We start from the raw sequence: 26502 nt of genomic DNA, 5'->3' as shown, positions 1-26502 counted from the left end.
GGTTCACCAGGCGGTGGCAACCGTTCGTCGAAGAGACCTCTAGATATGTCTGACAAGTGATGGGTGATCCCCAATCGCTGGAGGATTTTCAAGCTTTAAATCATTCTCAAAGGAGGCCCTGCAGAATCAGAGAGTCAGGAAAAACATTAAAGATGGTGCAGAAGCTGAGAACTTTAGTAAACAGATTCAAACTACTGCAGATTAGATCATGAAATCCTAAAGGCCATTGTGTTTATACAGCAGCCAGTAAGAAAAGAATCAAGGCTAAAAACAACATGGCTGGAATGTTTTTTATTGAACTGCCTGAAATATCATGGAGACTCACCCCACAAGAGTAACAAACCAAGTCTTGGTTTGGGGCAGAAGGATTGCCCTCTGAACTCCAAGCCTGTTCAAAGCCATGGCCTCTCTGCTCATGTACTCCTATCTAACTGCAACCTCTCGTCCTCAGCACCTCCTTCTGTCAGTTTGGGTCTCAGGATCTTTGTAAATTAATGACAGTTTTGCTGTGTACTCTCCCTCCAGCTTACCCCTGTGAAAACTGAGAGTGGCCTGGGTGTCAAACCGTCAATGCTGATCCCAAGCCACCGAACGATGATGTGTATGATCTGTGCAAGTGACTTCACCTTGACATGGAGGCGCCAGTATTGTAACGCGTGTGGGAAGGTAGGCCAACGCACCTCGCTGCTCCATCACAGCCCACTTACAACAGCTATATGCATTTATATTGTGACTTTCACACTGAAATATAGCGAAGTGATTCAGAGGAGCAATCAAACAAATTTTGTTTGAATCATGCAAGGAGATCCTGGGACAAACAATTAAAGATTGGTTAATGAGGGAGCTCAGGGCCTCAGCAACTCAAGGCGCAGCCACCAGTGTTGAAGTGATTGGATAGGTGATGTCGTAATATACACCAGTATATCATGGTGCAGACACACACACACTGATGGACACACAGCAAGACCAATCAACACACACAACACCGCAGCCAATCACCAGTTAGAGCACACTCACAATATAGACAGAGGGCATCAGAGTTCCCGTTCATTGGGGTGCAGCCTCCAACAAGGACAGAGCTTACAGCACAGATCCTCACCATGTGCTGAGTGCATGGAATGGTTCGGACAGGCATAGGTCTTTAGTTTAATCTAACATTGTATTAACCCACAGTGAAAGTATGTTCAACAGTTTCTAACTTAATAAAATAGTGAAAGTTAGAGGGATGGCAGGGAAGGGAGTGCAAAGTTCCTCCTGCAGAATGTTTGAGGTGAGGGATGCCGTTAGTGTCCCTGCTGATTTTACCTGCAGGAAGTGCTGCCATCTCCAGCTCCTCCAAGACCGAGTTAGGGAACTGGAGTTGCAGTTGGAAGAACTTTGGATCATTCGGGAGGCAGAGGGGGTCATAGATAGCAGCTTCAGGGAATTAGTTACACCAAAGATTGGAGATAGATGGGTAACGGTAAGAGGGACTGGGAAGAGGCAGTCAGTGCAGGGATCCCCTGCGGTCGTTCCCCTGAGAAACAAGTATACCGCTTTAGATACTTGTGGGGTGGGGACGACTTACCAGGGGTAAGCCATGGGGTACGGGCCTCTGGCACGGAGTCTGTCCCTGTTGCTCAGAAGGGAAGGGGGAGAGGAGCAGAGCATTAGTAATTGGGGACTCGATAGTCAGGGGCACAGATAGGAGATTTTGTGGGAGCGAGAGAGACTCACGTTTGGTATGTTGCCTCCCAGGTGCAAGGGTACGTGATGTCTCGGATCGTGTTTTCCGGGTCCTTAAGGGGGAGGGGGAGCAGCCCCAAGTCGTGGTCCACATTGGCACTAACGACATAGGTAGGAAAGGGGACAAGGATGTCAGGCAGGCTTTCAGGGAGCTAGGATGGAAGCTCAGAACGAGAACAAACAGAGTTGTTATCTCTGGGTTGTTGCCCGTGCCACGTGATAATGAGATGAGGAACAGGGAGAGAGAGCATTTAAACACGTGGCTGCAGGGATGGTGCAGGCGGGAGGGATTCAGATTTCTGGATAACTGGTGCTCTTTCTGGGGAAGGTGGGACCTCCACAGACAGGATGGTCTACATCTGAACATGAGGGGCACAAATATCCTGGGGGGGAGATTTGTTAGTGCTCTTTGGGCGGGTTTAAACTAATGCAGCAGGGGCATGGGATCCTGGATTGTAGTTTTAGGGTATGGGAGAATGAGAGTATAGAGGTCAGGAGCACAGATTTGATGTCACAGGAGGGGGCCAGTGTTCAGGTAGGTGGTTTGAAGTGTGTCTACTTCAATGCCAGGAGTATACGAAATAAGGTAGGGGAACTGGCAGCATGGTTTGGTACCTGGGACTTCGATGTTGTGGCCATTTCGGAGACATGGATAGAGCAGGGACAGGAATGGATGTTGCAGGTTCCGGGGTTTAGGTGTTTTAGTAAGCTCAGAGAAGGAGGCAAAAGAGGGGGAGGTGTGGCGCTGCTAGTCAAGAGCAGTATTACAGTGGCGGAGAGGATGCTAGATGGGGACTCATCTTCCGAGGTAGTATGGGCTGAGGTTAGAAACAGGAAAGGAGAGGTCACCCTATTGGGAGTTTTCTATAGGCCTCCAAATAGTTCTAGGGATGTAGAGGAAAGGATGGCGAAGATGATCCTGGATAAGAGCGAAAGTAACAGGGTAGTTATTATGGGAGACTTTAACTTTCCAAATATTGACTGGAAAAGATATAGTTCGAGTACATTAGATGGGTCGTTTTTTGTACAGTGTGTGCAGGAGGGTTTCCTGACACAGTTTGTTGACAGGCCAACAAGAGGCGAGGCCACATTGGATTTGGTTTTGGGTAATGAACCAGGCCAGGTGTTGGATTTGGAGGTAGGTGAGCACTTTGGGGACAGTGACCACAATTCGGTGACGTTTACGTTAAGGATGGAAAGGGATAAGTATACACCACAGGGCAAGAGTTATAGCTGGGGGAAGGGAAATTATGATGCCATTAGACGTGACTTGGGGGGGATAAGGTGGAGAAGTAGGCTGCAAGTGTTGGACACACTGGATAAGTGGAGCTTGTTCAAGGATCAGCTACTGCGTGTTCTTGATAAGTATGTACCGGTCAGGCAGGGAGGAAGGTGCCAAGCGAGGGAACCGTGGTTTACCAAAGAAGTGGAATCTCTTGTTAAGAGGAAGAAGGAGGCCTATGTGAAGATGAGGTGTGAAGTTTCAGTTGGGGCGATGGATAGTTACAAGGTAGCGAGGAAGGATCTAAAGAGAGAGCTAAGACGAGCAAGGAGGGGACATGAGAAGTATTTGGCAGGAAGGATCAAGGAAAACCCAAAAGCTTTCTATAGGTATGTCAAGAATAAAAGAATGACTAGGGTAAGAGTAGGACCAGTCAAGGACAGGGATGGGAAGTTGTGTGTGGAGTCTGAAGAGTTAGGCGAGATACTAAATGAATATTTTTCGTCAGTATTCACTCAGGAAAAAGATGATGTTGTGGAGGAGAATGCTGAGACCCAGGCTATTAGAATAGATGGCATTGAGGTACGTAGAGAAGAGGTGTTGGCAATTCTGGACAGGCTGAAAATAGATAAGTCCCTGGGGCCTGATGGGATTTATCCTAGGATTCTCTGGGAGGCCAGGGAAGAGATTGCTGGACCTTTGGCTTTGATTTTTATGTCATCATTGGCTACAGGAATAGTGCCAGAGGACTGGAGGATAGCAAATGTAGTCCCTTTGTTCAAAAAGGGGAGCAGAGACAACCCCGGCAACTATAGACCGGTGAGCCTCACGTCTGTAGTGGGTAAAGTCTTGGAGGGGATTATAAGAGACAAGATTTATAATCATCTAGATAGGAATAATATGATCAGGGATAGTCAGCATGGCTTTGTGAAGGGTAGGTCATGCCTCACAAACCTTATCGAGTTCTTTCAGAAGGTGACTGAACAGGTAGACGAGGGTAGAGCAGTTGATGTGGTGTATATCGATTTCAGTAAAGCATTTGATAAGGTTCCCCACGGTAGGCTATTGCAGAAAATACGGAGGCTGGGGATTGAGGGTGATTTAGAGATGTAGATCAGAAATTGGCTAGCTGAAAGAAGACAGAGGGTGGTGGTTGATGGGAAATGTTCAGAATGGAGTTCAGTTACAAGTGGCGTACCACAAGGATCTGTTCTGGGGCCGTTGCTGTTTGTTATTTTTATCAATGACCTAGAGGAAGGCGCAGAAGGGTGGGTGAGTAAATTTGCAGACGACACTAAAGTCGGTGGTGTTGTCGACAGTGTGGAAGGATGTAGCAGGTTACAGAGGGACATAGATAAGCTGCAGAGCTGGGCTGAGAGGTGGCAAATGGAGTTTAATGTAGAGAAGTGTGAGGTGATTCACTTTGGAAGGAATAACAGGAATGCGGAATATTTGGCTAATGGTAAAGTTCTTGGAAGTGTGGATGAGCAGAGGGATCTAGGTGTCCATGTACATAGATCCCTGAAAGTTGCCACCCAGGTTGATAGGGTTGTGAAGAAGGTCTATGGAATGTTGGCCTTTATTGGTAGAGGGATTGAGTTCCGGAGTCAGGAGGTCATGTTGCAGCTGTACAAAACTCTGGTACGGCCGCATTTGGAGTATTGCGTGCAGTTCTGGTCACCGCATTATAGGAAGGACGTGGAGGCTTTGGAGCGGGTGCAGAGGAGATTTACCAGGATGTTGCCTGGTATGGAGGGAAAATCTTATGAGGAAAGGCTGATGGACTTGAGGCTGTTTTCGTTGGAGAGAAGAAGGTTAAGAGGAGACTTAATAGAGGCATACAAAATGATCAGGGGGTTAGATAGGGTGGACAGTGAGAGCCTTCTCCCGCGGATGGAAATGGCTGGCACGAGGGGACATAGCTTTAAACTGAGGGGTAATAGATATAGGACAGAGGTCAGAGGTAGGTTCTTTACGCAAAGAGTGGTGAGGCCGTGGAATGCCCTACCTGCAACAGTAGTGAACTCACCAACATTGAGGGCATTTAAAAGTTTATTGGATAAGCATATGGATGATAATGGCATAGTGTAGGTTAGATGGCTTTTGTTTCGGTGCAACATCGTGGGCCGAAGGGCCTGTACTGCGCTGTGTCGTTCTATGTTCTATGTTCTATGTTGCACTATTTTAAGTGTTGGTGGCCTGTATGTGTTCCACGGATCCAGAGCTCCCAACACAATAGGTGAGAGGCCTGAATTAGGGGAGATATTAGTGCAGATATTTTGGAGGGTTGTGGGGTTGGAGGAAGATAGGGAGGGCAAGGCTGTGAAGGGATTAGAAAACAAGGATGAGATTTTGAAAATTGAGGTGTGTTTTGGCCAGGAGACAAAGTAGGTCAGCGAACACGAGGTCTACAAAATTATGAGAGATATGGACAGGGTGGATAGCAACAAGCATTTTCCAAGAGTGGGGGTGTCAATTGCAAGGGGTCACGATTTCAAGGTGAGAGGGGGAAAGTTTAAGGGAGATGTGCGTGGAAAGTTTTTTACGCAGAGGGTGGCGGATGCCTGGAACGCTTTGCCAGCGGAGGTGGTAGAGGCGGGCACGATAACATAATTTAAGATGCATCTAGACAGATATATAAAGGGCGGGGAACAGAGGGAAGTAGATCCTTGGAAAGTAGAAGACAGGTTTAGATGAAGGATCTAGATCGGCGCAGGCTGGGAGGGCCGAAGGGCCTGTTCCTGTGCTGTAATTTTCTTTGTTCTTTGTTCTGATCACAGGGGTGATGGGGGAATGGGACTTGGTGTGAGTAAGGACCCGGAAAACAGAGTTTTGGATGATCTAATGCTTACGGAAGATAGAATGTGGGAGAGAAGCCAGGAGTGGGTGGGAATAGGCAAGACCATAAGACACAGGAGCAGAATTAGACGACTCAACCCATCGAGTCAGCTCCGCCATTCAATCATGGCTGATATTTTTCTCATCCCCATTCTCCTGCTTTCTCCCCATAACCACTGAGATTGTGTCCTCTTCTAGTTTTTCCTACAAGTGGAAACATTCTCTCCACATCCACTCTATCCAGGCCTTGCAGTATCCTGTAAGTTTCAATAAGATCCCCCCTCATCCTGCTAAACTCTCAACGAGTATAGACCCAGAGTCCTCAGCTGCTCCTCATATGACAATCTCTTCATTCCAGGGATCACTGTTGTGAACCTCCTCTGGACGTTTTCCAAGGCCAGCACATCCTTTCTTTGATACGGGGCCCAAAATTGCTCACAGTACTCCAAATGGGGTCTGACCAGACCTTTGTACAGCTTCAGAAGTACATCCTTGGTCTTGTATTCTCGCCCTCTCGACACGAATGGCAACATTGCATCTGCCTTCCAAACTGCCGAGTGAACGTGCATGTTAACCTTAAGAGAATCGTGAACAAGGATCCCAAGTCCCTTTGTGCTTCTGATTTCCAAAGCTTTTTCCCCATTTAGAAAGCAGTCTATGCCTCTATTCTTCCTACTGAAGTGCATAGCCTCACACTTTTCCACCTGCCACTTTTTTGCCCACTCTCCTAACCTGTCCAAGTCCTTCTGCAGTCCTCCTGCTTCCTCAATACTACTTGTCCCTCTGCATATCTTAGAAAACTTAGCAACAGTGCCCTCAGTTCCTTCTTCATTAATCAATATACATTAATGTCTATTGTGAAAAGTTGTGGTCCCAGCATAGTCCCATGAGGCACACCATTAGTCACCGGCTGGCATCCTGAAAAAGTCCCCTTTATCCCCACTCTGCTTTCTGCTAGTCAGCCAATCCTCTATCCATGCCAGTATCTTACCCTTAACACCATGGGCTCATAAGTTATTTCACAGCCTCCTATACGGCACCTTGTCAAAGCCTTTTGGAAATCTAAATAGATCACGTCCACTGGTTCTCCATTGTCTAATTTCCTTGTTACCTCCTCAAGGAACTCTTAACAGATTTGTGAGACATGACCTCCCCTTGATGAAGCTGTGCTGACTCAGTCCTATTTTACATTGCACTTCCAAGTACTCCGCAATCTCATCTTTAATAATGGACTCTAAAATCTTACCAATGACCGAAGTCAGGCTAACCAGCCTATAATTTCCTGTCTTCTGCCTCCCTCCCACCTTAAGCAGTGGTGTTACATTAACCGTTTTCCAGTCCTCTGGGATCCTCCCTGCCTTTAGTGATTCCTGAAAGATCACCACCAATGCCTTCACAATTTCCTCAGCTATCTCTTTTAGAACCTGGGGTGTGGTCCATCTAGATCATAAGAACATAGGAACTAGGAGCAGGAGTAGGCCATCTGGCCCCTCGAGCCTGCTCCACCATTCAATGAGATCATGGCTGATCTTTTGTGGACTCAGCTCCACTTTCCGGCCCGAACACCATAATCCTTAATCCCTTTATTCTTCAAAAAACTATCTATCTTTATCTTAAAAACATTTAATGAAGGAGCCTCTACTGCTTCACTGGGCAAGAAATTCCATAGATTCACAACCCTTTGGGTGAAGATGTTCCTCCTAAACTCAGTCCTAAATCTACTTCCCCTTATTTTGAGGCTATGCCCCCTAGTTCTGCTTTCACCCGCCAGTGGAAACAACCTGCCCGCATCTATCCTATCTATTCCCTTCATAATCTTATATGTTTCTATAAGATCCCCCCTCATCCTTCTAAATTCCAACGAGTACAGTCCCAGTCTACTCAACCTCTCCTCGTAATCCAACCCCTTCAGCTCTGGGATTAACCTAGTGAACCTCCTCTGCACACCCTCCAGTGCCAGTACATCCTTTCTCAAGTAAGGAGACCAAAACTGAACACAATACTGATCCAGGAATGTATCCAGCTTCAGACCTCTCACCATGTCAGTCATAGAATAGAATCATAGAAGTTTACAGCATGGAAACAGGCCCTTCGGCCCAACCAGTCCATGCCGCCCAGTTTTTTTACCATTAAGCTAGTCCCAGTTGCCCGCACTTGGCCCATAACCCTCTATACCCATCTTACCCATGTAACCATCTAAATGCTTTTTGAAAGACACAATTGTACCCGCTTCTACTACTACCTCTGGCAGCCCATTCCAGACACTCACTACCCTCTGAGTGAAGAAATTGCCCCTCTGGGCCCTTCTGAATCTCTCCCCTCTCACCTTAAACCTATGCCCTCTAGTTTTAGACTCCCCTACCTTTGGGAAAAGATGTTGACTATCTACCTTATCTATGCCCCTCATTATTTTATAGACCTCTATAAGATCACCCCTAAGCCTCCTACGCTCCAGGGAAAAAAGTCCCAGTCTATCCAGCCTGTCCTTATAACTCAAACCATCAAGTCCCGGCAACATCCTAGTAAATCTTTTCTGCACTCTTTCTAGTTTAATAATATCCTTTCTATAATAGGGTGACCAGAACTGCACACAATATTCCAAGTGTGGCCGTACCAATGTCTTGTCGAACTTCAACAAGACGTCCCAACGCCTGTATTCAATGTTCTGACCAATGAAACCAAGCATGCCGAATGCCTTCTTCACCACCCTGTCCACCTGCGACTCCACCTTCAAGGAGCTATGAACCTGTACTCCTAGATCTCTTTGTTCTATAACTCTCCCCAACGCCATACCATTAACTGAGTAGGTCCTGGCCTGATTCGATCTGCCAAAATGCATCACCTCACATTTATCTAAATTAAACTCCATCTGCCATTCGTCGGCCCACTGGCCTAATTGATCAAGATCCCGTTGCAATCCTAGATAACCTTCTTCACTATCCACTATGCCACCAATCTTGGTGTCATCTGCAAACTTACTAACCATGCCTCCTAAATTCTCATCCAAATCATTAATATAAATTACAAATAACAGTGGACCCAGCACCGATCCCTGAGGCACACCACTGGTCACAGGCCTATGAGTAACCTCTCACCAAGGCCTATCTGTGTAATTCCCTCCTGCCCGACAACCTTAAATGTTGGGAAGATTGAAACTATTGGGCTGGATTCTCTGTCGGCGGGATCCTCCGTTTCACCGGCAGCGCACTCACGCCCGTGGATTTCCCAACAGTGTAAGGGTGCCCACAATGGGAAACCCCATTGGCCGGCTGCCAGTACAGAGCATCCCCCTGCCAGCGGGAGCGAGCTGCACCAGAAAATGGATACGGCGGGACGGAGTGTCATGTGAGGGTACCTTTAAGAAATGGATGTTTAAGCCATGTACCTTTAAGAAATGCAGTGATGTTAGAGTGTGGGTGGAGCTTGGTTTTAGTTCAGCCATTTTGCAGTAATTATGGCAGTGGTTAAGCATTTAAAGTTGCCTGAGATACCGTTTGACTCATTAGAAATGGCAAAAATTCAGTTGCAAATTGAACAAATGGAACATGAGAAAGAATTAAAGTGGCTTGAATACGAAAGAGAGAGAGCTGAAAGAGAGAGAGAGGAAAAAGAAAAGGAGAGAGAAGAAAGGAGAAAAGAAAGAATAGCCCTAGCAGAACAAAAAGTAAAAGAAAGGGGGATACAGATCAGGGAAAAAGATAGAGAGGGAGTTTGAACTTCAGGAAATGGCCATAGAACATGACAATCAGTTAAAATTGGCAGGCATAAAGAGAAACGTACAGTTGGATGATAGTGATGAGGATAGTGAGAAAGAGCGTCATAGTCGAAGGCTTGGGGGAATCTATTTAAATATGTCCAAGCATTGCCAAGGTTTGAGGAGAAGGAAGTGGAAGCCTTTTTCATTTCATTTGAGAAGGTAGCTAAACAAATGAAATGGCCACAAGACATGTGGGTAGTACTGATTCAAACAAAGCTGGTAGGTAGAGCTAGTGAAGTGTTTGCATCATTACCGGAGGAGGTATCTGGAACGTATGAGGAGGTGAAGAAATCCATCTTAAGTGCATATGAGCTAGTGCCTGAAGCCTACAGACAAAGGATTAGAAATTTAAGGAAAGAATTTGGTCAAACATACATGGAGTTTGAAAGGCTCAAACAGAGTAATTTCGATAGGTGAATAAGGGCTTTGAAAATAGATCAAACGTATGAAGCTCTCAGATAAATTATACTTTTGGAGGAGTTGAAAAATTCAATTCCTGATGTAGTGAGAATTCATGTGGAAGAACAGAGGGTTAAAACTGAGATTAGCAGCAGAAATGGCAGGTGATTATGAATTAGTTCATAAATCAAAGATTGGTTTCCGACATCAGTTTCAGCTGGTGAGGGATAGAAACTGGGGACATGAGAAATACTCAACTGGTAAAGGTAAAGGTGATCTGATGGGAGACAAGAAAGAGAGTGTACCTCAGATTAAAAAAGAAATCCAGGAGGGTGGAAAAGAGATGAAAAGTTTCAAATGTTTTCACTGTAATAAACTCGGCCATGTAAAGTCACAGTGTTGGTGGTTGAAGAAAAGCACTGGAAAGGCTGATGTGGTAAAACAGGATAAGACAGTGGGTTTTGTTAGAGTGGTAAAGGAAAGCCCAAGGGAAGCGAAGGAGGTCCAAACAATTGTACAGCCTGTTCAAGAAGTAATTGTTAAGAATCAAGAGCAAAGACTTCCGGGTGCGACGATGACCAGCTGAGTCGCATGTTTCGGCAGCTCCCGGTGGAACGGACTTTTGGGCTCTTAATAAGAGCCCCAACGGCAATTTTAACGGCTAAAAGTACTGTGCGGTGAACCAGAAGGGAATCCCCCCTGGATACGGATGAAAAAAGGAGAGGAAGGTGGCCGGATTGCGGTGGATCCTTTAGAGCAGCGGCAAGGAAGGCAAGCAAAAACCAAGATGGCGTCGGAAGGTGGCAGTTTAATATGGGGCCCTGAACAACACGAGTTTTTGAAACGCTGCGTGGAAGAACTCAAAAAGGAAATGAAGAAGGAGCTGTTGGCCCCGATATTACAGGCGATCGAAGAGCTAAAGGAGGAGCAAAAGACCCAGGAGCGAGAGCTTCGGGTCGTGAAGGCAAAGGCTGCCGAGAATGAGGACGACATACAGGGCCTGGTGGTGAAGACGGAGATGCACGAGGCACACCATAAACGATGTGTGGAAAGGCTGGAGGCGCTGGAGAACAACGCGAGGAGGAACAACCTAAGGATTCTTGGTCTTCCTGAAGGTGCGGAGGGAGCGGACGTCGGGGCATATGTGAGCACGATGCTGCACTCGTTAATGGGAGCGGAGGCCCCGGCGGGTCCGCTGGAGGTGGAGGGAGCATACCGAGTGATGGCGCGAGGACCGAGAGCAGGAGAAATTCCTAGAGCCATAGTGGTGAGATTCCTCCGTTTTAAGGACAAAGAGATGGTCCTTAGATGGGCAAAGAAAACTCGGAGCAGTAAGTGGGAGAATGCGGTGATCCGCGTATACCAAGACTGGAGTGCGGAGGTGGCGAGAAGGAGGGCGAGCTTTAATCGGGCCAAGGCGGTGCTTCACAAAAAGAAGATAAATTTCGGAATGCTGCAACCGGCAAGACTGTGGGTCACATATCAAGGGAGGCACCACTACTTTGAGACGGCGGATGAGGCGTGGACTTTTATCGTGGAAGAAAAATTGGAATGAGCGGGTTATTAAAAAAAAGAACGTTTGAAACAAAGTGGTGGGGCGAGTATGGGGGGGCGAAGAGGGGGGTAAAAAGTGGGGAAAGAGGAGTTTTATGTTATTAATCCTGCGATGTGGTAACCTTTCTCTCTTCCACAGGAGGTGGTGGGGGGAGGAAAGGAGGTGGAGGAGATGGGGCGTTGACCATTGGGGCGGGGCCAAGGGGGAAGCGCGGGCTCGGTTCCCGCGCTATGATAATCATGGCGGGAATAGGGAAGCAGGAAGGAGGGGGCGTTGCACGGTGCGAGCCGAGGTCACGGGGGGAAGCCGAGGTCGGCCAGAGTTTGCTGACTTCTGGGAGCAACATGGGGGGTTTAACTACGCTAGTGGGGGATCTAGAGGGGGGGGTGGGAGGGGGGGAACTATTGGGCTGCTGCTGCTGGGGAGAGGGGGGAGCTGGTATGGGGTGGGATGGGCGGGGGGGCACCGCCTGGGGGGGACACAGCTGCGTGGGAACCAGGTGAGGAGCTGGAAAAAGGGGATGGCTAATCGACAAGGGGGGGGGGTAAAAAGCCCCCCAACCCAGCTGATCACGTGGAATGTGAGAGGGCTGAACGGGCCGATAATGAGGGCACGGGTACTCGCACACCTTAAGAAGCTTAAGGCAGACGTGGTTATGTTACAGGAAACGCACTTGAAACTGATAGACCAGGTGAGACTACGCAAAGGATGGGTGGGGCAGGTGTTTCATTCGGGGCTAGATGCGAAAAACAGGGGGGTGGCTATATTAGGGGGGAAGCGAGTAATGTTTGAGGCAAAGACTATAGTGGCGGATAGCGGGGGCAGATAAGTGATGGTGAGTGGCAAATTACAGGGGGAGACGGTGGTTTTGGTAAACGTATATGCCCCGAACTGGGTGATGCCAATTTTATGAGCCGTATGCTAGGACGCATCCCGGACCTAGAGTAATGGGGTTGTTATATGTAGCGGACCCGGTAAAGTTGGTAATGGGGGGAGATTTCAATACGGTGTTGGAACCAGGGCTGGACAGGTCGAGGTCCAGGACTGGAAGGAGGCCGGCAGCAGCCAAGGTGCTTAAAGATTTTATGGAGCAGATGGGAGGAGTAGACCCGTGGAGATTTAGCAGACCTAGGAGTAAGGAGTTTTAATTTTTCTCCTATGTCCACAAAGTCTATTCGCGAATAGACTTTTTTGTTTTGGGAAGGGCGTTGATCCCGAAGGTGAGGGGAACGGAGTATACGGCTATAGCCATTTCGGATCACGCTCCACATTGGGTGGACTTGGAGATAGGGGAGGAAACAGAAGGGCGCCCACCCTGGAGAATGGACATGGGACTAATGGCAGATGAGGGGTGTGTCTAAGGGTGAGGGGGTGCATTGAAACTTGGAACTCAATGATAATGGGGAGGTCCAGGTGGGAGTGGTCTGGGAGGCGCTGAAGGCAGTGGTTAGTGGGGAGCTGATATCAATAAGGGCACATAAAGGAAAGCAGGAGAGTAGGGAACGGGAGCGGTTGCTGCAAGAACCTCTGAGGGTGGACAGGCAATATGCGGAGGCACCGGAGGAGGGACTGTACAGGGAAAGGCAAAGGCTACACGTAGAATTTGACCTGCTGACAACGGGTACTGCAGAGGCACAGTGGAGGAAGGCACAGGGTGTACAGTACGAATATGGGGAGAAGGCGAGCAGGTTGTTGGCCCACCAATTGAGGAAAAGGGGAGCAGCGAGGGAAATAGGGGGAGTGAGGGATGAGGAAGGAGAGCTGGAGCGGGGAGCGGAGAAAGTGAATGGAGTTTTCAAGGCATTTTATAAAAAATTATACGAAGCTCAACCCCCGGATGGCAGGGAGAGAATGATGGGCTTTCTGGACCGGCTGGAATTTCCCAAGGTGGAGGAGCAGGAAAGGGTGGGACTGGGAGCACAGATTGAAATAGAGGAAGTAGTGAAAGGAATTAGGAGCATGCAGGCGGGGAAGGCTCCGGGACCGGATGGATTCCCAGTTGAATTTTACAGGAAATATGTGGACTTGCTCGCCCCGCTACTGATGAGGACCTTTAATGAGTCAAAGGAAAGGGGACAGCTGCCCCCGACTATGTCTGAGGCAACAATATCGCTTCTCCTAAAGAAGGAAAAGGACCCGCTGCAGTGCAGGTCCTATAGACCTATTTCCCTCCTAAATGTAGACGCTAAGATTCTGGCCAAGGTAATGGCAATGAGGATAGAGGATTGTGTCCCGAGGGTCCAAACTGGGTTTGTGAAGGGGAGACAGCTGAATACGAATATACGGAGGCTGCTAGGGGTAATGATGATGCCCCCACCAGAGGGGGAAGCAGAGATAGTGGTGGCGATGGATGCCGAGAAAGCATTTGATAGAGTGGAGTGGGATTATCTGTGGGAGGTGCTGAGGAGATTTGGTTTTGGAGATGAATATGTTGGATGGGTGCAGCTGTTGTATAGGGCCCCAGTGGCGAGTGTGGTCACGAATGGACGGGGATCTGCATACTTTCGGCTCCATAGAGGGACAAGGCAGGGATGCCCTCTGTCCCCATTATTGTTTGCACTGGCGATTGAGCCCCTGGCAATAGCATTGAGGGGTTCCAAGAAGTGGAGGGGAGTACTTAGAGGAGGAGAAGAACACCGGGTATCTCTGTATGCGGATGATTTGTTGTTATATGTAGCGGACCCGGCGGAGGGGATGCCAGAGATAATGCGGACGCTTCGGGAGTTTGGAGAATTCTCAGGATATAAACTGAACATGGGGAAAAGTGAGTTGTTTGTGGTGCATCCAGGGGAACAGAGCAGAGAAATAGAGGACTTTCCGCTGAGGAAGGTAACAAGGGACTTTCGTTACTTGGGGATCCAGATAGCCAAGAATTGGGGTACATTGCATAGGTTAAATTTAACGCGATTGGTGGAACAAATGGAGGAGGACTTCAAGAGATGGGACATGGTATCCCTGTCACTGGCAGGGAGGGTGCAGGCGGTTAAAATGGTAGTCCTCCCGAGATTCCTCTTTGTGTTTCAGTGCCTCCCGGTGGTGATCACGAAGGCTTTTTTCAAAAGGATCGAAAAGAGTATCATGAGTTTTGTGTGGGCCGGGAAGACCCCGAGAGTGAGGAAGGGATTCTTACAGCGTAGTAGGGATAGGGGGGGGCTGGCACTACCGAGCCTAAGTGAGTACTACTGGGCCGCCAATATCTCAATGGTGAGTAAGTGGATGGGAGAAGAGGAGGGAGCGGCGTGGAAGAGATTGGAGAGAGCGTCCTGTAGGGGGACTAGCCTACAAGCTATGGTGACGGCCCCATTGCCGTTCTCACCGAAGAAATACACCACAAGCCTGGTGGTGGTGGCGACTTTGAAAATTTGGGGACAGTGGAGACGGCATAGGGGAAAGACGGGAGCCTTGGTGAGGTCCCCGATAAGAAATAACCATAGGTTTGCCCCGGGAAGAATGGATGGGGGATTTGGAATATGGCAAAGAGCAGGAGTAACGCAACTGAAAGATCTGTTTGTGGATGGGAAGTTCGCAAGTCTGGGAGCGCTGACCGAGAAATATGGGTTGCCCCAAGGGAATGCATTCCGGTATATGCAACTGAGGGCTTTTGCGAGGCAACAGGTGAGGGAATTCCCGCAACTCCCGACGAATGAGGTGCAGGACAGAGTGATCTCAAAGACATGGGTGGGGAACGGTAAGGTGTCAGATATATATAGGGAAATGAGGGATGAGGGGGAGATTATGGTAGATGAGCTGAAAGGGAAATGGGAAGAAGAGCTGGGGGAGGAGATTGAGGAGGGGCTGTGGGCGGATGCCCTAAGTAGGGTAAACTCATCGTCCTCGTGTGCCAGGCTAAGCCTGATTCAATTTAAGGTGTTACACAGGGCGCATATGACTGGAGCACGGCTCAGTAAATCTTTTGGGGTAGAGGATAGGTGTGCGAGATGCTCGAGAAGTCCAGCGAATCACACCCACATGTTCTGGTCATGTCCGGCACTACAGGGGTTCTGGGTGGGGGTGGCAAAGGTGCTTTCGAAAGTAGTGGGGGTCCAGGTCGAACCAAGCTGGGGGTTGGCTATATTTGGGGTTGCACAAGAGCTGGGAGTACAGGAGGCGAGAGAGGCCGATGTTTTGGCCTTTGCGTCCCGAGTAGCCCGGCGCAGGATACTGTTGATGTGGAAGGAAGCCAAGCCCCCGGGTGTGGAGACCTGGATAAATGACATGGCAGGGTTTATAAAGCTGGAACGGATTAAGTTCGTCCTAAGGAGATCGGCTCAAGGGTTCACCAGGCGGTGGCAACCATTCGTCGAATACCTCACAGAAAGATAGAGGGAATGGAAAAGAAGAAGGTAGCAGCAGCAGCCCAGGGGGGGAGGGGGGGAGGGGGGGGGGGGGAGGAACCAGAAGGACTCTCAGGGTTGTTAATATATATGTATAATATGTATAGGTCGTTGCTATAAATAATTGTATATTGGACTGTTAAATCATATTTTTGGAGAGTGTTTATCTGAGACAAGGCAGTTGCCATTTAGTTTTAGTTTTCGTTTTTGTTATATATTATTTACTCTTTGTTTATAAAACAGGTCATTGTTATTTATACTGTTATATTATTGTGTAAAGGATACACAATGTACTGTGATGGTTGACCAAAAATTTTCAATAAAATATTTTTTTTAAAAAAAGAATCAAGAGCAAAGACAGGTGCAGCACAGGAATAGGCCCTTCGGCCCTCCAAGCCTGTGCCGTCCATGCTGCCCGTCTAAACCAAAATCTTCTACACTTCCTGGGTCCGTATCCCTCTATTCCCATCCTATTCATGTATTTGTCAAGATGCACCTTAAACGTCACTATTGTCCCTGCTTCCACCACCTCCTCCGGCAGTGAGTTCCAGGCACCCCTACCCTCTGTGTAAAAGAAAGTGCCAGATGTCTTTAAAGAATTTACTTGTGTGGGTAAAGTTTACTCCTGTGTATCAGGAGGTGCAGGTAAAGAAGTCACAATTTTAAGAGATACAGGGGCTAGTCAATCTTTAATGGTAAGAGATGAGGAATTATGTAGTTTGGGAAGAATGTTGCCGGAAAAGGTGGTGATATGTGGAATTCAGGGTGAGAGGAGTAGCATTCCATTATGTAAGGTATGGTTGGAAAGTCCAGTGAAGAGTGGTGAAGTGGTAGTAGGAGTAATAGATAAACTATCTTGTTCAGGAATACAGTTTATCTTGGGTAATGATATAGCTGGATCGCAGGTGGGAGTGATGCCTACTGTGGTTGATAAGCCAGTGGAAAATCAGACATCTGAAGTGTTGAAGGACGGATATCGATGGGATTTGTCCAGATTGTGTAGTAACAAGTCGCAAAGTCACAGGTTAAGGCAAGAGGAGAAATCAAAGAGTGAAGATGAAGTTGAAGTGCAATTATCAGAAACGATTTTGATCAGATGGTTGAAAAAGAACAAGAACAGGTGGAGGATGAGGCGGATATTTTTAGTTCCGGAAAATTGGCGGAGTTACAACAGAAAGATGTAGAGATAAAACGGATATATCAGAAAGCATATACGGACGAGGAATCTGAGAGTATACCAGAGTGTTATTACCATAAAAGTGATATCTTGATGAGAAAATGGAGACCTGTACACATGCAGGCAGATAAAAAGTGGGCAGAAGTTCATTAAGTAGTATTACCGGTAAGGTATAGGAAGGAGGTGTTGCGAGTTGCACATGAGGTACCAGTGGGAGGTCATTTGGGAATGAGGAAAACTCAAGCTAAAATCCAGAAACATTTTTATTAGCCTGGACTACATAAAGATGTAGTTAAATTTTGTCAATCATGTCACACATGTCAAGTGATAGGGAAACCTCAAGCAGTGATAAAACCAGCGTCCTTAATACCCATTCCAGCATTTGAGGAACCTTTTACAAGGGTCATAATTGATTGTGTAGGACCGCTTCCTAAAACAAAAAGTGGGAATCAATATCTTTTGACTATAATGGATGTGTCTACTAGGTTTCCAGAGGCGATTCCAGTACGTAATAGTACAGCTAAAAGGATTGTGGAAGAGTTACTTAAATTCTTTACTAGACATGGACTACCCACAGAAATTCAATCGGATCAAGGATCAAATTTTACTTCAAAGTTATTCAAAGAAGTTATGGATAGTTTAGGAATAAAACAATTTAAATCAACTGCGTACCATCCAGAATCGCAGGGAGCGTTAGAAAGGTGGCATCAGACATTAAAGACTATGTTGAGGGCGTATTGTCAAGATTATCCAGAGGATTGGGATAAAGGAATTCCATTCGTATTGTTTGCAATTAGGGATGCACCTAATGAGTCTACTAAATTTAGTCCTTTTGAACTAATTTTTGGTCATGACATAAGAGGACCACTTAAATTGATTAAGGAAAAATTGGTGGGTGAGAAATCGGAAATTACACTATTGGATTACGTGCCAAATTTTAGGGAACGATTAAATAGAGCAGGTGAATTGGCTAGACAACATTTGAAAGTTGCACAAAATGTGATAAAACGGATAGCGGACAGGAAATCCAAAGTTCGTAGTTTTGCCAGTGGGAATAAAGTTTTAGTGTTGTTACCAGTGGTAGGTGAGCCTTTAAAAGCCAGGTTTTGTGGACCGTATCAGATTGAAAGGAACTTAAGTGAGGTGAATTATGTGGTAAAAACACCAGATCGAAGGAAGACTCACCGAGCGTGTCCTGTGAATATGCTTAAAAGGTACTTTGAAAGGGAAGGAGAGAAAAAGGAGGTTTTACTGATTCTAACTCAAAGTGACCAACCAAATCCAGATGACTGTGAATTTGACATACCTCAAATTAAATTAGAAAATGAGGATGTTCTTAAAAATTGGGATGAATTGTTAAGTTACATTACAGAGGAAAAATGAACTGACCTGGAAGAGTTATTGATATCACATGGGCAAGTTTGTAGAGATAAATTGGGAAGTACTAAAGAGCAGCCTGAATCACTTTCCTTGCGGAGTTTCCGATACCCTCCAGACAAAGGGAAATAATGCAATCTCCTTGCATGAATTAATTTGATCGAACCTTTGTGCACAAGATTTGTAGCGTGATTACTCCACTGATGGACTTGCTAAAGAAACGTCAAAAATTTCAATGGACAGGGGACTTTCAACAGGCATTTGACTGCCTGAAAGCTGTGATCACCAATGCTCCTGTATTGGAGAATTGCAAGGGACTCTGTGGTCAGATTGAACTAAAGTATCTGACTTTAAAGAGAAATGCCGAGGAGTAGAGGAATGGATGGATCGTGCAGAGACTTTGTTCAAAGAGACTGTCAATTGTGAAGGTTTTTGGTTGGAGGAAGAAGAACAATGAAAAATGGACTATATTATTATACCTGTTTGAGTGTGTTGTTTTCTTTAAATGAAAATGTATATTTACTGTGTGCATTTCTTAGTGGATGGTGCAAAAGTGAAAAATGAAACCATCTTGAAGTTGATGGTTAATTTTTGTTCTTGAGGGGAGGTGTCATGTGAGGGTACCTTTAAGAAATGGATGTTTAAGCAATGTACCTTTGAGAAATGCAGTGATGTCAGAGTGTGGGTGGAGCTTGGTTTTAGTTCAGCCATTTTACAGTTTAGTTTCAGTTTGAAAAGAGCTTGGGTGTGTGTCTGTGTTTGCAGTGGGCTGGATCTGCTGTGATCTCTGCCATGAAAGACTATCTCTGGATCATTTGGGTGATTTAAACTCATAATAGTAAAGCCTTTAACCTGATGTGTTTCTGTTTAAAGGTGTTAAGTCTCTTGGATGTTTAAAGGAATAACTGAAGGACTATTTCGCGTTGTATTATTTTCGGGGTTATCTTTGAAGTAAGGGGTGTTAAGTGATCCAATGTTTATGTTAAAAGGTTAAGTTGAGTTCGTGGAATGAACATTGTTTTGTGTTTAAAAACCCACGTGTCCATAATTGTAATCCCACACCTGGAGAACAAGCCGTGTGCTCGGAAAAGCAACAATACATTAAAGGGGGAGGTTGGTTGAACTCCATGATACATTTTGGGGTTCTGAAAATGCCTCTCCCATAACAGGAGCATCCCGCCCATTATCTTTGGCTCCTGCCATTGACTTCATTCCCCTTTCTCACAGTCAATGTGGGTTGTCATTTGTGACTTTGATAAGAGCTGTTTCAGTATTGGGGCAGGCAGAAGCCGGATTTGAGGGATTCTAATACGCATGTTTGGGAAAATATAGACATGGATTTGGGATGCGATAACACGTTCAGGGAGGTTAGAGATGAGACTGTGGGGTATGAGTTTGGTACAGTTGCACTCACTTTCTTTTGTCTTTTGTCTTTATCTTGCAGGTTGTATGTCGGGCTTGTTCCAGGAACAAATATCCACTCAAATATCTGAAAGACAAGATGGTCAGAGTGTGTGACCAGTGCCATAGTGAGCTAAAGAGGAAAGGTAATCAAAGTGTCACCGGCAGCTGTACTGTGAAGAGTGAGGGAGTCCTGTAATGTGAGGAGTGGAGGATGAGGGAGTCCTGTAATGTGGGTGGGTGTGTGTCTTTATGTGGGTGGGTGTGTCTTTATGTGGGTGGGTGTGTCTTTATGTGGGTGTGTGGGTGTCTTTATGTGGATGTGTGTTCATATGGGTGGGTGTGACTTTATGTGGGTGTGGGTGTGCCTTTATGTGGGTGTGGGTGTGCCTTTATGTGGGTGTGCCTTTATGTGGGAGTTTGTTTCTTTATGTGGATGTGTGTTCATATGGGTGGATGTGACTTTATGTGGGTGTGTGCGTCTTTATGTGGGTGTCTTTGTGTGCATGTCTTAGTGGGTGAGTGTCTTTATGTGGGTGTGTCTTTATGTGTGTGTATGTGTCTTATGTGGGTTGGTGTGTGTGTGTCTTTATGTGGGTTGGTGTGTGTGTCTTGGAGGGCATGTGTGTGTGTGGCCTTATGTGGATGTGCCTGTGTGCGTTACGTGGGTATGTGTTGAAGTTAAAAACTCACCACTATTCTTAGAATTCCCCCTATACCAAAAAGGGTCGACATTCTAAATGGTGAACAGGGATATTCACTCCCTGACTCCTATGCAGGCTTAGGTGGGTGCTATTCAGGTCAAACTATATTTTCAAGTTATCCCCCGGTATAACCCATACCTTCACAGAAGATTTCATCTACTTACCACTTAGTAGCATTGCTAAATAAGTAAAGTAGACTTTGTAATAACCACTGTTTCAGGTTAAAACTTTAAAGTTATTTTATTATTATATTTTTCCTTTTAAAAGATGCAATCACTGTCTTTACAGAAAAGTAAAAAGATCTTGCCTCTGGATTCTCCTGGTTGGTTGAAGAGACCTCGAGGTCTACCTTGACAATCACTTTCCTTTAGCTTTTGGTCTTCCTCAGATGGATTCACTGTTCTGCTCTGTTGCTATGCTCTATCTTTCCCATGTACCGAGCCATGAGAGCTGACTCTGAGCTGACTCTGCCTCCACTTTAAATTCTGGTCTTCCTTAGATGTATTAGCTGTTTTAGCTCGGCTGCTTTGCTCTGTCCCTTTTCCATGACCGAGCTATGAGACCTGACTCTGAGCTGACTCTGATCTGACTCTGAGCTGTCCCCTTTCTTAGGGTTTATATATCTTTCTAACAGTTATTAAGTTTTTATGACTTTATTGTAAAGTAACTTTGGATTGTAAAAGGTACCTTTTAATCTAAATTTTTCTAACACGACTAATTATTCATTTTGAGCAAGACCTCATCTCATAGATCTCTGATTACATTGTATCCTTTGTGATGTTCAAAAATGTTTTGATTTCAAAGTGGTGTGACTTTTGATTCCTGTCCTTTCTATAGATTTTTTATTATCAAATTCTGTCCCCAGCTCAGAATTTTGACTTTGATTTGTGTCTGATTTGTGTTCTCGTAGACACGTTGTCTCCAGCTTTCTTTAATTTACCTGATGTCAGCAGAACTTCACACCTATACATTTGTCACCTAATTCAACTGAAAACCTCATCCATTCTTTTCTAGCTGCTTACTTAGATAACTAAGGTGCAAAACATTGCTTTTAGCTGTATACCAAAATTCATTTGATTGTGACTTGAAAGACCTGCTTGTTTTGTTTGCTAAGCCTGTTTGACAAAGGCTATCTGCATTTCACAGCCCTCTCCTGCAGCTGCTGTTAACCCTTCGTGGGATTTTTCCCTACACTCTCTCATGCACTCTTAGATCAGGTATTGCCAGACTTCCATGTTTCAAATTACATATCTTTCCATATTTTCCATTACACCCCATCATGACATTTGAAACCTAACTATATCTTTTGGTCAATTATCCCCCCATCCAATTGTACTGACTAACATATATCCCCGATCTTTGTCATTTGTATGTATGTGTTGTGATTTTAAATTGTGCACCGAAATCAATTCTTAAATGTATCCATATCACAGACCAGTGTCGATATACTCTTTTTTCATTCTTTTCTCAAGTCCAATTACCGTGAACCATAGCTGTAGCTGCTCAGGAAGGTAACCCAATGGCTATATCTGTGTGTTCAACTACCTTCAAAGCATTTTACTTCCTTGGGGTAGCAGCACCGTAGAAGCTTCCTCATGTCCCTTAGAAACAGCACACAACTCAGTCCATCAGTGACCAAAACAGTATTTTGTCCATCACTGGCTGTCTCATGTCCCATTTTTCCATCATCCAAATTGCTTTCCGTTTCTCATTGGAATGGTAAATTATGATATCATGTACCATCCATTGATTCCCTTGCTTCATTAATTTAAAAGGTTCAATTGATCCTGCTTCTATCCTTGACTTCCTCACATTAATGTCTAACATTTTCCTGAACCATGTATGTATGCCAGCCCCTGGTGTACATGAGAGAATATCTTCCTGACAAATTTCCTTCAAATCCCTTTCGTCTGTCATCATTTCCCTTACAACATGAAGTGTATATTTTCCATTACAACATTTGCAACATAATAAGCCAACAGTATTTGCAAAACCACATCGAACTATCACTTTTTCTTTTTCCAAATAAATTCTCCCTATTGTTAAATACACAGTAAAAATTAAGTCTTATCTTAACACATTACTCATTACCTAACCACACAAATAGACTTGTGTGTTACAACTTTACATATTTGCAAATGTTATCACAATTTCAACACTAAAAATAAAGTACAATATCGACACATCCCTCGTGGTTTTGGGACCAATAGTCATTACATACAAAATATGGCATGTTAACAACATCAATATTATTTGTGATGTTGCGTGCAGTTAAATTTTAAAAAGCCACACTAAACTACCACTATTCCCCCTCTTTTAAAACATTCACACTGTTTAGAAATGCTGATCAAGTTCTTGAACGGCACACATACCCCCATTATTATCCATACATAACAGTCCCTAACAATTTATATGACATTTCGTCCATAATAATTATTACAGCTCTTCAATGCAATATTGTTTGCTGCATTGGTAACAAATTTCCCACTGTGGTATCAAGCTATAAAAATTCTTAAACTATTGTCATTTATCATGTTGGGGTTCCTCGTCAGTCACTGCTGTCTGCCGAGACCCTTAATAACTCCATGTCTGTACCCCGTGGAGACCGCAGATCATCCATCAGCTGATGGCTAGTTAGAGATGTCTGACCGGAGGTGTCATTGCTCAGTAATAATTTGATATTTTGATTTGTTTCTAACCCGTAAAGTTTTCCTCTGGGCTCTGTCATTTAATTCCCTCAAATATGTAGCCAATTGTATCATTATTTTTCCCCCAATACTGTCTAAAATATTCTTCTCTGGAGTGTAGTTCTCTTTCTTCGTCCGAACAAGTATGTCTGGATTATTTTTTTCCATCTGAAAAATCAAATGAACAGGACAAGGGTGGAGAGGGCCCTATTCTTTAATTTGTACTTTCTATATTTGTTTGGATACTCCAGAAGTGCTCACTCCAAGACTTCTGGATTTCTTTTGCCACCACTTCTTTCCTTTTTCTTTTTTAACTGGTTTATTTTCCTTATCATTGATGTACATCATACAATTAAAGCCTGTTAAGCCTCCTCCGTCTGTCATTGCACCCCTGAGTGAGATTTGAAGAATTTCAAACTCCTCCTCTTTTGCTCACTCAGTGACCCAATCTGGCCGAAACCTTACCCCGATACATTCCGGATATTGCCACTTCATTTACTTTAATTGCTTTATTTCGATTACGACCGGATTTTTATGAAGATAAATTCCGATTTTGACATTTTAATTTTATCATCTATCCTATCAATGCTGCTAATGGGTTTCAATTCACTGTCTTCCCACCAATTGGGTCATGTGTTTTAATTGTGATACAATTTATTTTGCTCCAGACACCATACTTCTCTAACTCAACTGTATGTTTACCCAGATTCTGAATGATCTTGTCTTTACATTTTACAGCTTCACTGATTATTTTTCCTGCAGTTTTAGTTGATAGCTTCACCCAAACATCCTCTGTATTATCCATTGGTTTTAATATCTTCATTTTACCTGCATCTATTTTTATCAAATCTTTTCCTGCCATCAGATTCTCATTTCCTGATACTGCAAGTAATTCTCTTACTTGCTTATCTTTATTCCTAAAGCTCCTTCTACAATGTATTTAACGTACCAAACATTATTATTTTTGCTCGTGACATTCTAGTGACCGTCGGGCACTAGGACCCTGCGGAGCTATGCCGTGTCAATTTCAACACATTAGTTTCAAAGTAATTACCTGCACACAGCTGACTGCTGCAAGTAAAAACTTCTTTATCTGTTTATTCTGAGACCAATGTAGTTCTGAACATACTGATTTACTACCTCATAATACTGATCACATTTCTACCTGCCGTTTATAACTTCTAATTGATGTGAAACTCGGTTTTGCAAAATACAACATTTTTAAAAATACAAACACCAAAGGAAATTCACAAATCCTTATTAAACATACACACACTCATTCATCCACTCAGATCTTGGATCTCTACTTTGTTGGGTTTCACAAATCCTCATTAAACACACACACATTTATCCACTGAGATCTTGGACCTCTATTATGTAGGGTTTTAGGTCCTCTTAACAAAATTTGAGACCCTCCTATGGTGAATGTATTCACCTAAGTATGAACTGTCTGTATAGTGCTGTGACCTATGACCTGGAAATGATAATACGGTCTACTTCCAGGTACTGTACTGGAACCCCGGTGGGCTCCGCCTCTGGCTCCGCCCTCACCGGGGGATATATAGACCAGCCACCTGTGGGTGGCTCTCATTTGTACAACAGATACTGGCAGGCGAGTTCATGGATAATAAAGCCTAGTATTCACTCGTTCTCACGGTCTCACAGTGAAATGACGATATAACAATTTATTATCCATCGACAGCACCATGGAAGCCGCTCTAAAGCCAGATAAGCTCGAACTCAACGCGCAAGCGACAGAGGCCAAGGAGATATTCGAACACTGGCTTCGCTGTTTCGAGGCCTACCTCGACTCCTCCACAACGCCTCCCTCTGAAACCCTCAAACTGCGACTCCTCCACACTTGGGTGAGCCATCGAATCTCCGTGATGATAGAGAAAGCTGCCACGTACGAGACGGCGGTCGCAGCCCTCAAGGCGCATTTCGTGAAGCCCGTAAATGAGGTGTTCGCCCGACACCACCTCACTACTCGCCGTCAACGCACCCGGGAATCGCTGGACGAGTACCTGGAAAACCTGACCCTACTCGCAAGGAATTGCAGCTATCGGGATGTGATGGCGGAGGAGCACATGAACCTACAGATCCAGGACACCTACGTGGCTGGGGTTCGAACAAACTACATCAGGCAGCTCCTGCTGGAAAATGGGACAACTTACCTGCGGGACACGGTAAAGCTACCTACCTCGTTAGCGGTGGCCTACCAGAGCCTCAGTGCGTTCCCTGTGGACTCGGCAAACCCCTCGTGGACACCATCGGCGCGGCCCCCATCGGACCCGGCTACGTCACAGGCCTGTGCCGCGCGGCTGCCCGTCCAGACCGGGGAACCGCAGTGCTACTTCTGCGGTCAGGGTCAACACCCCCGGCAGCGTTGCCCAGCCCGCACAGCGACGTGCAGCGACTGTGGCAAAAAGGGACACTTCACCAGAGTCTGTCTGGGCCGAACTAAAGCCTAGAAGTCGTAAACTCACCAGGCCCAACCCATGGACTCACAGGCCCGCAGACCCTGCAATGTGGCTGCGTGCCTGCCGGGAATGCCCCCTGCAGACACGTCATCAGCCTCGTGCGACTCGTGGGGGCTGCCAGTTTCTGATACCGCCGACCACACAGGCTAGGCTACCCGCAGCTTGGCGCAGTCACCCTCGACCAGTCTCAGCCAAAGCACCTGAAAAACTCCATGATGGTAGTCCGGGTCAACGGGCACAAGGCCCCCTGTCTTTTTGACTCCGGGAGCACGGAGAGCTTTGTTCACCCTGACACGGTAAGGCGCTGCTCCTTTCACATCTACCCCGCATCCCAAACAATCTCCCTTGCCTCCGGATCCCATTCGGTTCAGATCCGGGGGTACTGTATCGCTAACCTCGCGATGCAGGGTGCCGTACTGCTCATTTTAAGCTGTACATCCTCCCTCACCTCTGCGCCCCCCTACTGCTTGGATTAGACTCCCAATGCAGTCACCGAAGCCTGACCCTACAGTTCGGCGGACCCTTACCCCCCTCACGGTATGCAGCCTCGCGTCCCTCAAGGACCCCCCCCCTTCCCTCATTGCGAACCTCACTCCCGACTGTAAGCCCGTTGCCACCAGGAGCAGGCGGTACAGTTCCCAAGACATGATTTTTATCAAGTCGGAGGTCCAGCGACTGTTGAGGGAAGGGATGATCGGGGCCAGCAACAGCCCCTGGAGAGCACAAGTGGTGGTCGTCAGAACCGGGGAAAAGAATCGGGTGGTTGTGGACTACAGCCAGACCTTTAACCAGTTCACGCAACTGGATGCGTAGCCCCTACCCTGCGTAGTGGAGATGGTCAACCAG

The 26502-nt window shown here is 45.9% G+C and overlaps 1 protein-coding gene across 1 annotated transcript in view; it reads left to right on the top strand.

Moving 5' to 3' along the window:
• The window catches only part of LOC140388201 (FYVE, RhoGEF and PH domain-containing protein 5-like), a 1404405-nt gene that overhangs the window by 815595 nt on the left and 562308 nt on the right, over nt 1-26502 (top strand). Inside the window, exons 15-16 of the mRNA XM_072471982.1 lie at nt 526-666; nt 19829-19931. Coding sequence (XP_072328083.1) covers nt 526-666; nt 19829-19931 — 244 coding nt within the window. The remainder of the gene's footprint in view (nt 1-525; nt 667-19828; nt 19932-26502) is intronic.

Source organism: Scyliorhinus torazame, chromosome 13, assembly GCF_047496885.1.
Source record: "Scyliorhinus torazame isolate Kashiwa2021f chromosome 13, sScyTor2.1, whole genome shotgun sequence".
Classification (NCBI taxonomy): domain Eukaryota; kingdom Metazoa; phylum Chordata; class Chondrichthyes; order Carcharhiniformes; family Scyliorhinidae; genus Scyliorhinus; species Scyliorhinus torazame.
Note: the sequence above shows the minus strand (reverse complement) of the source record. Positions and strands in the feature narration are given on the sequence as shown.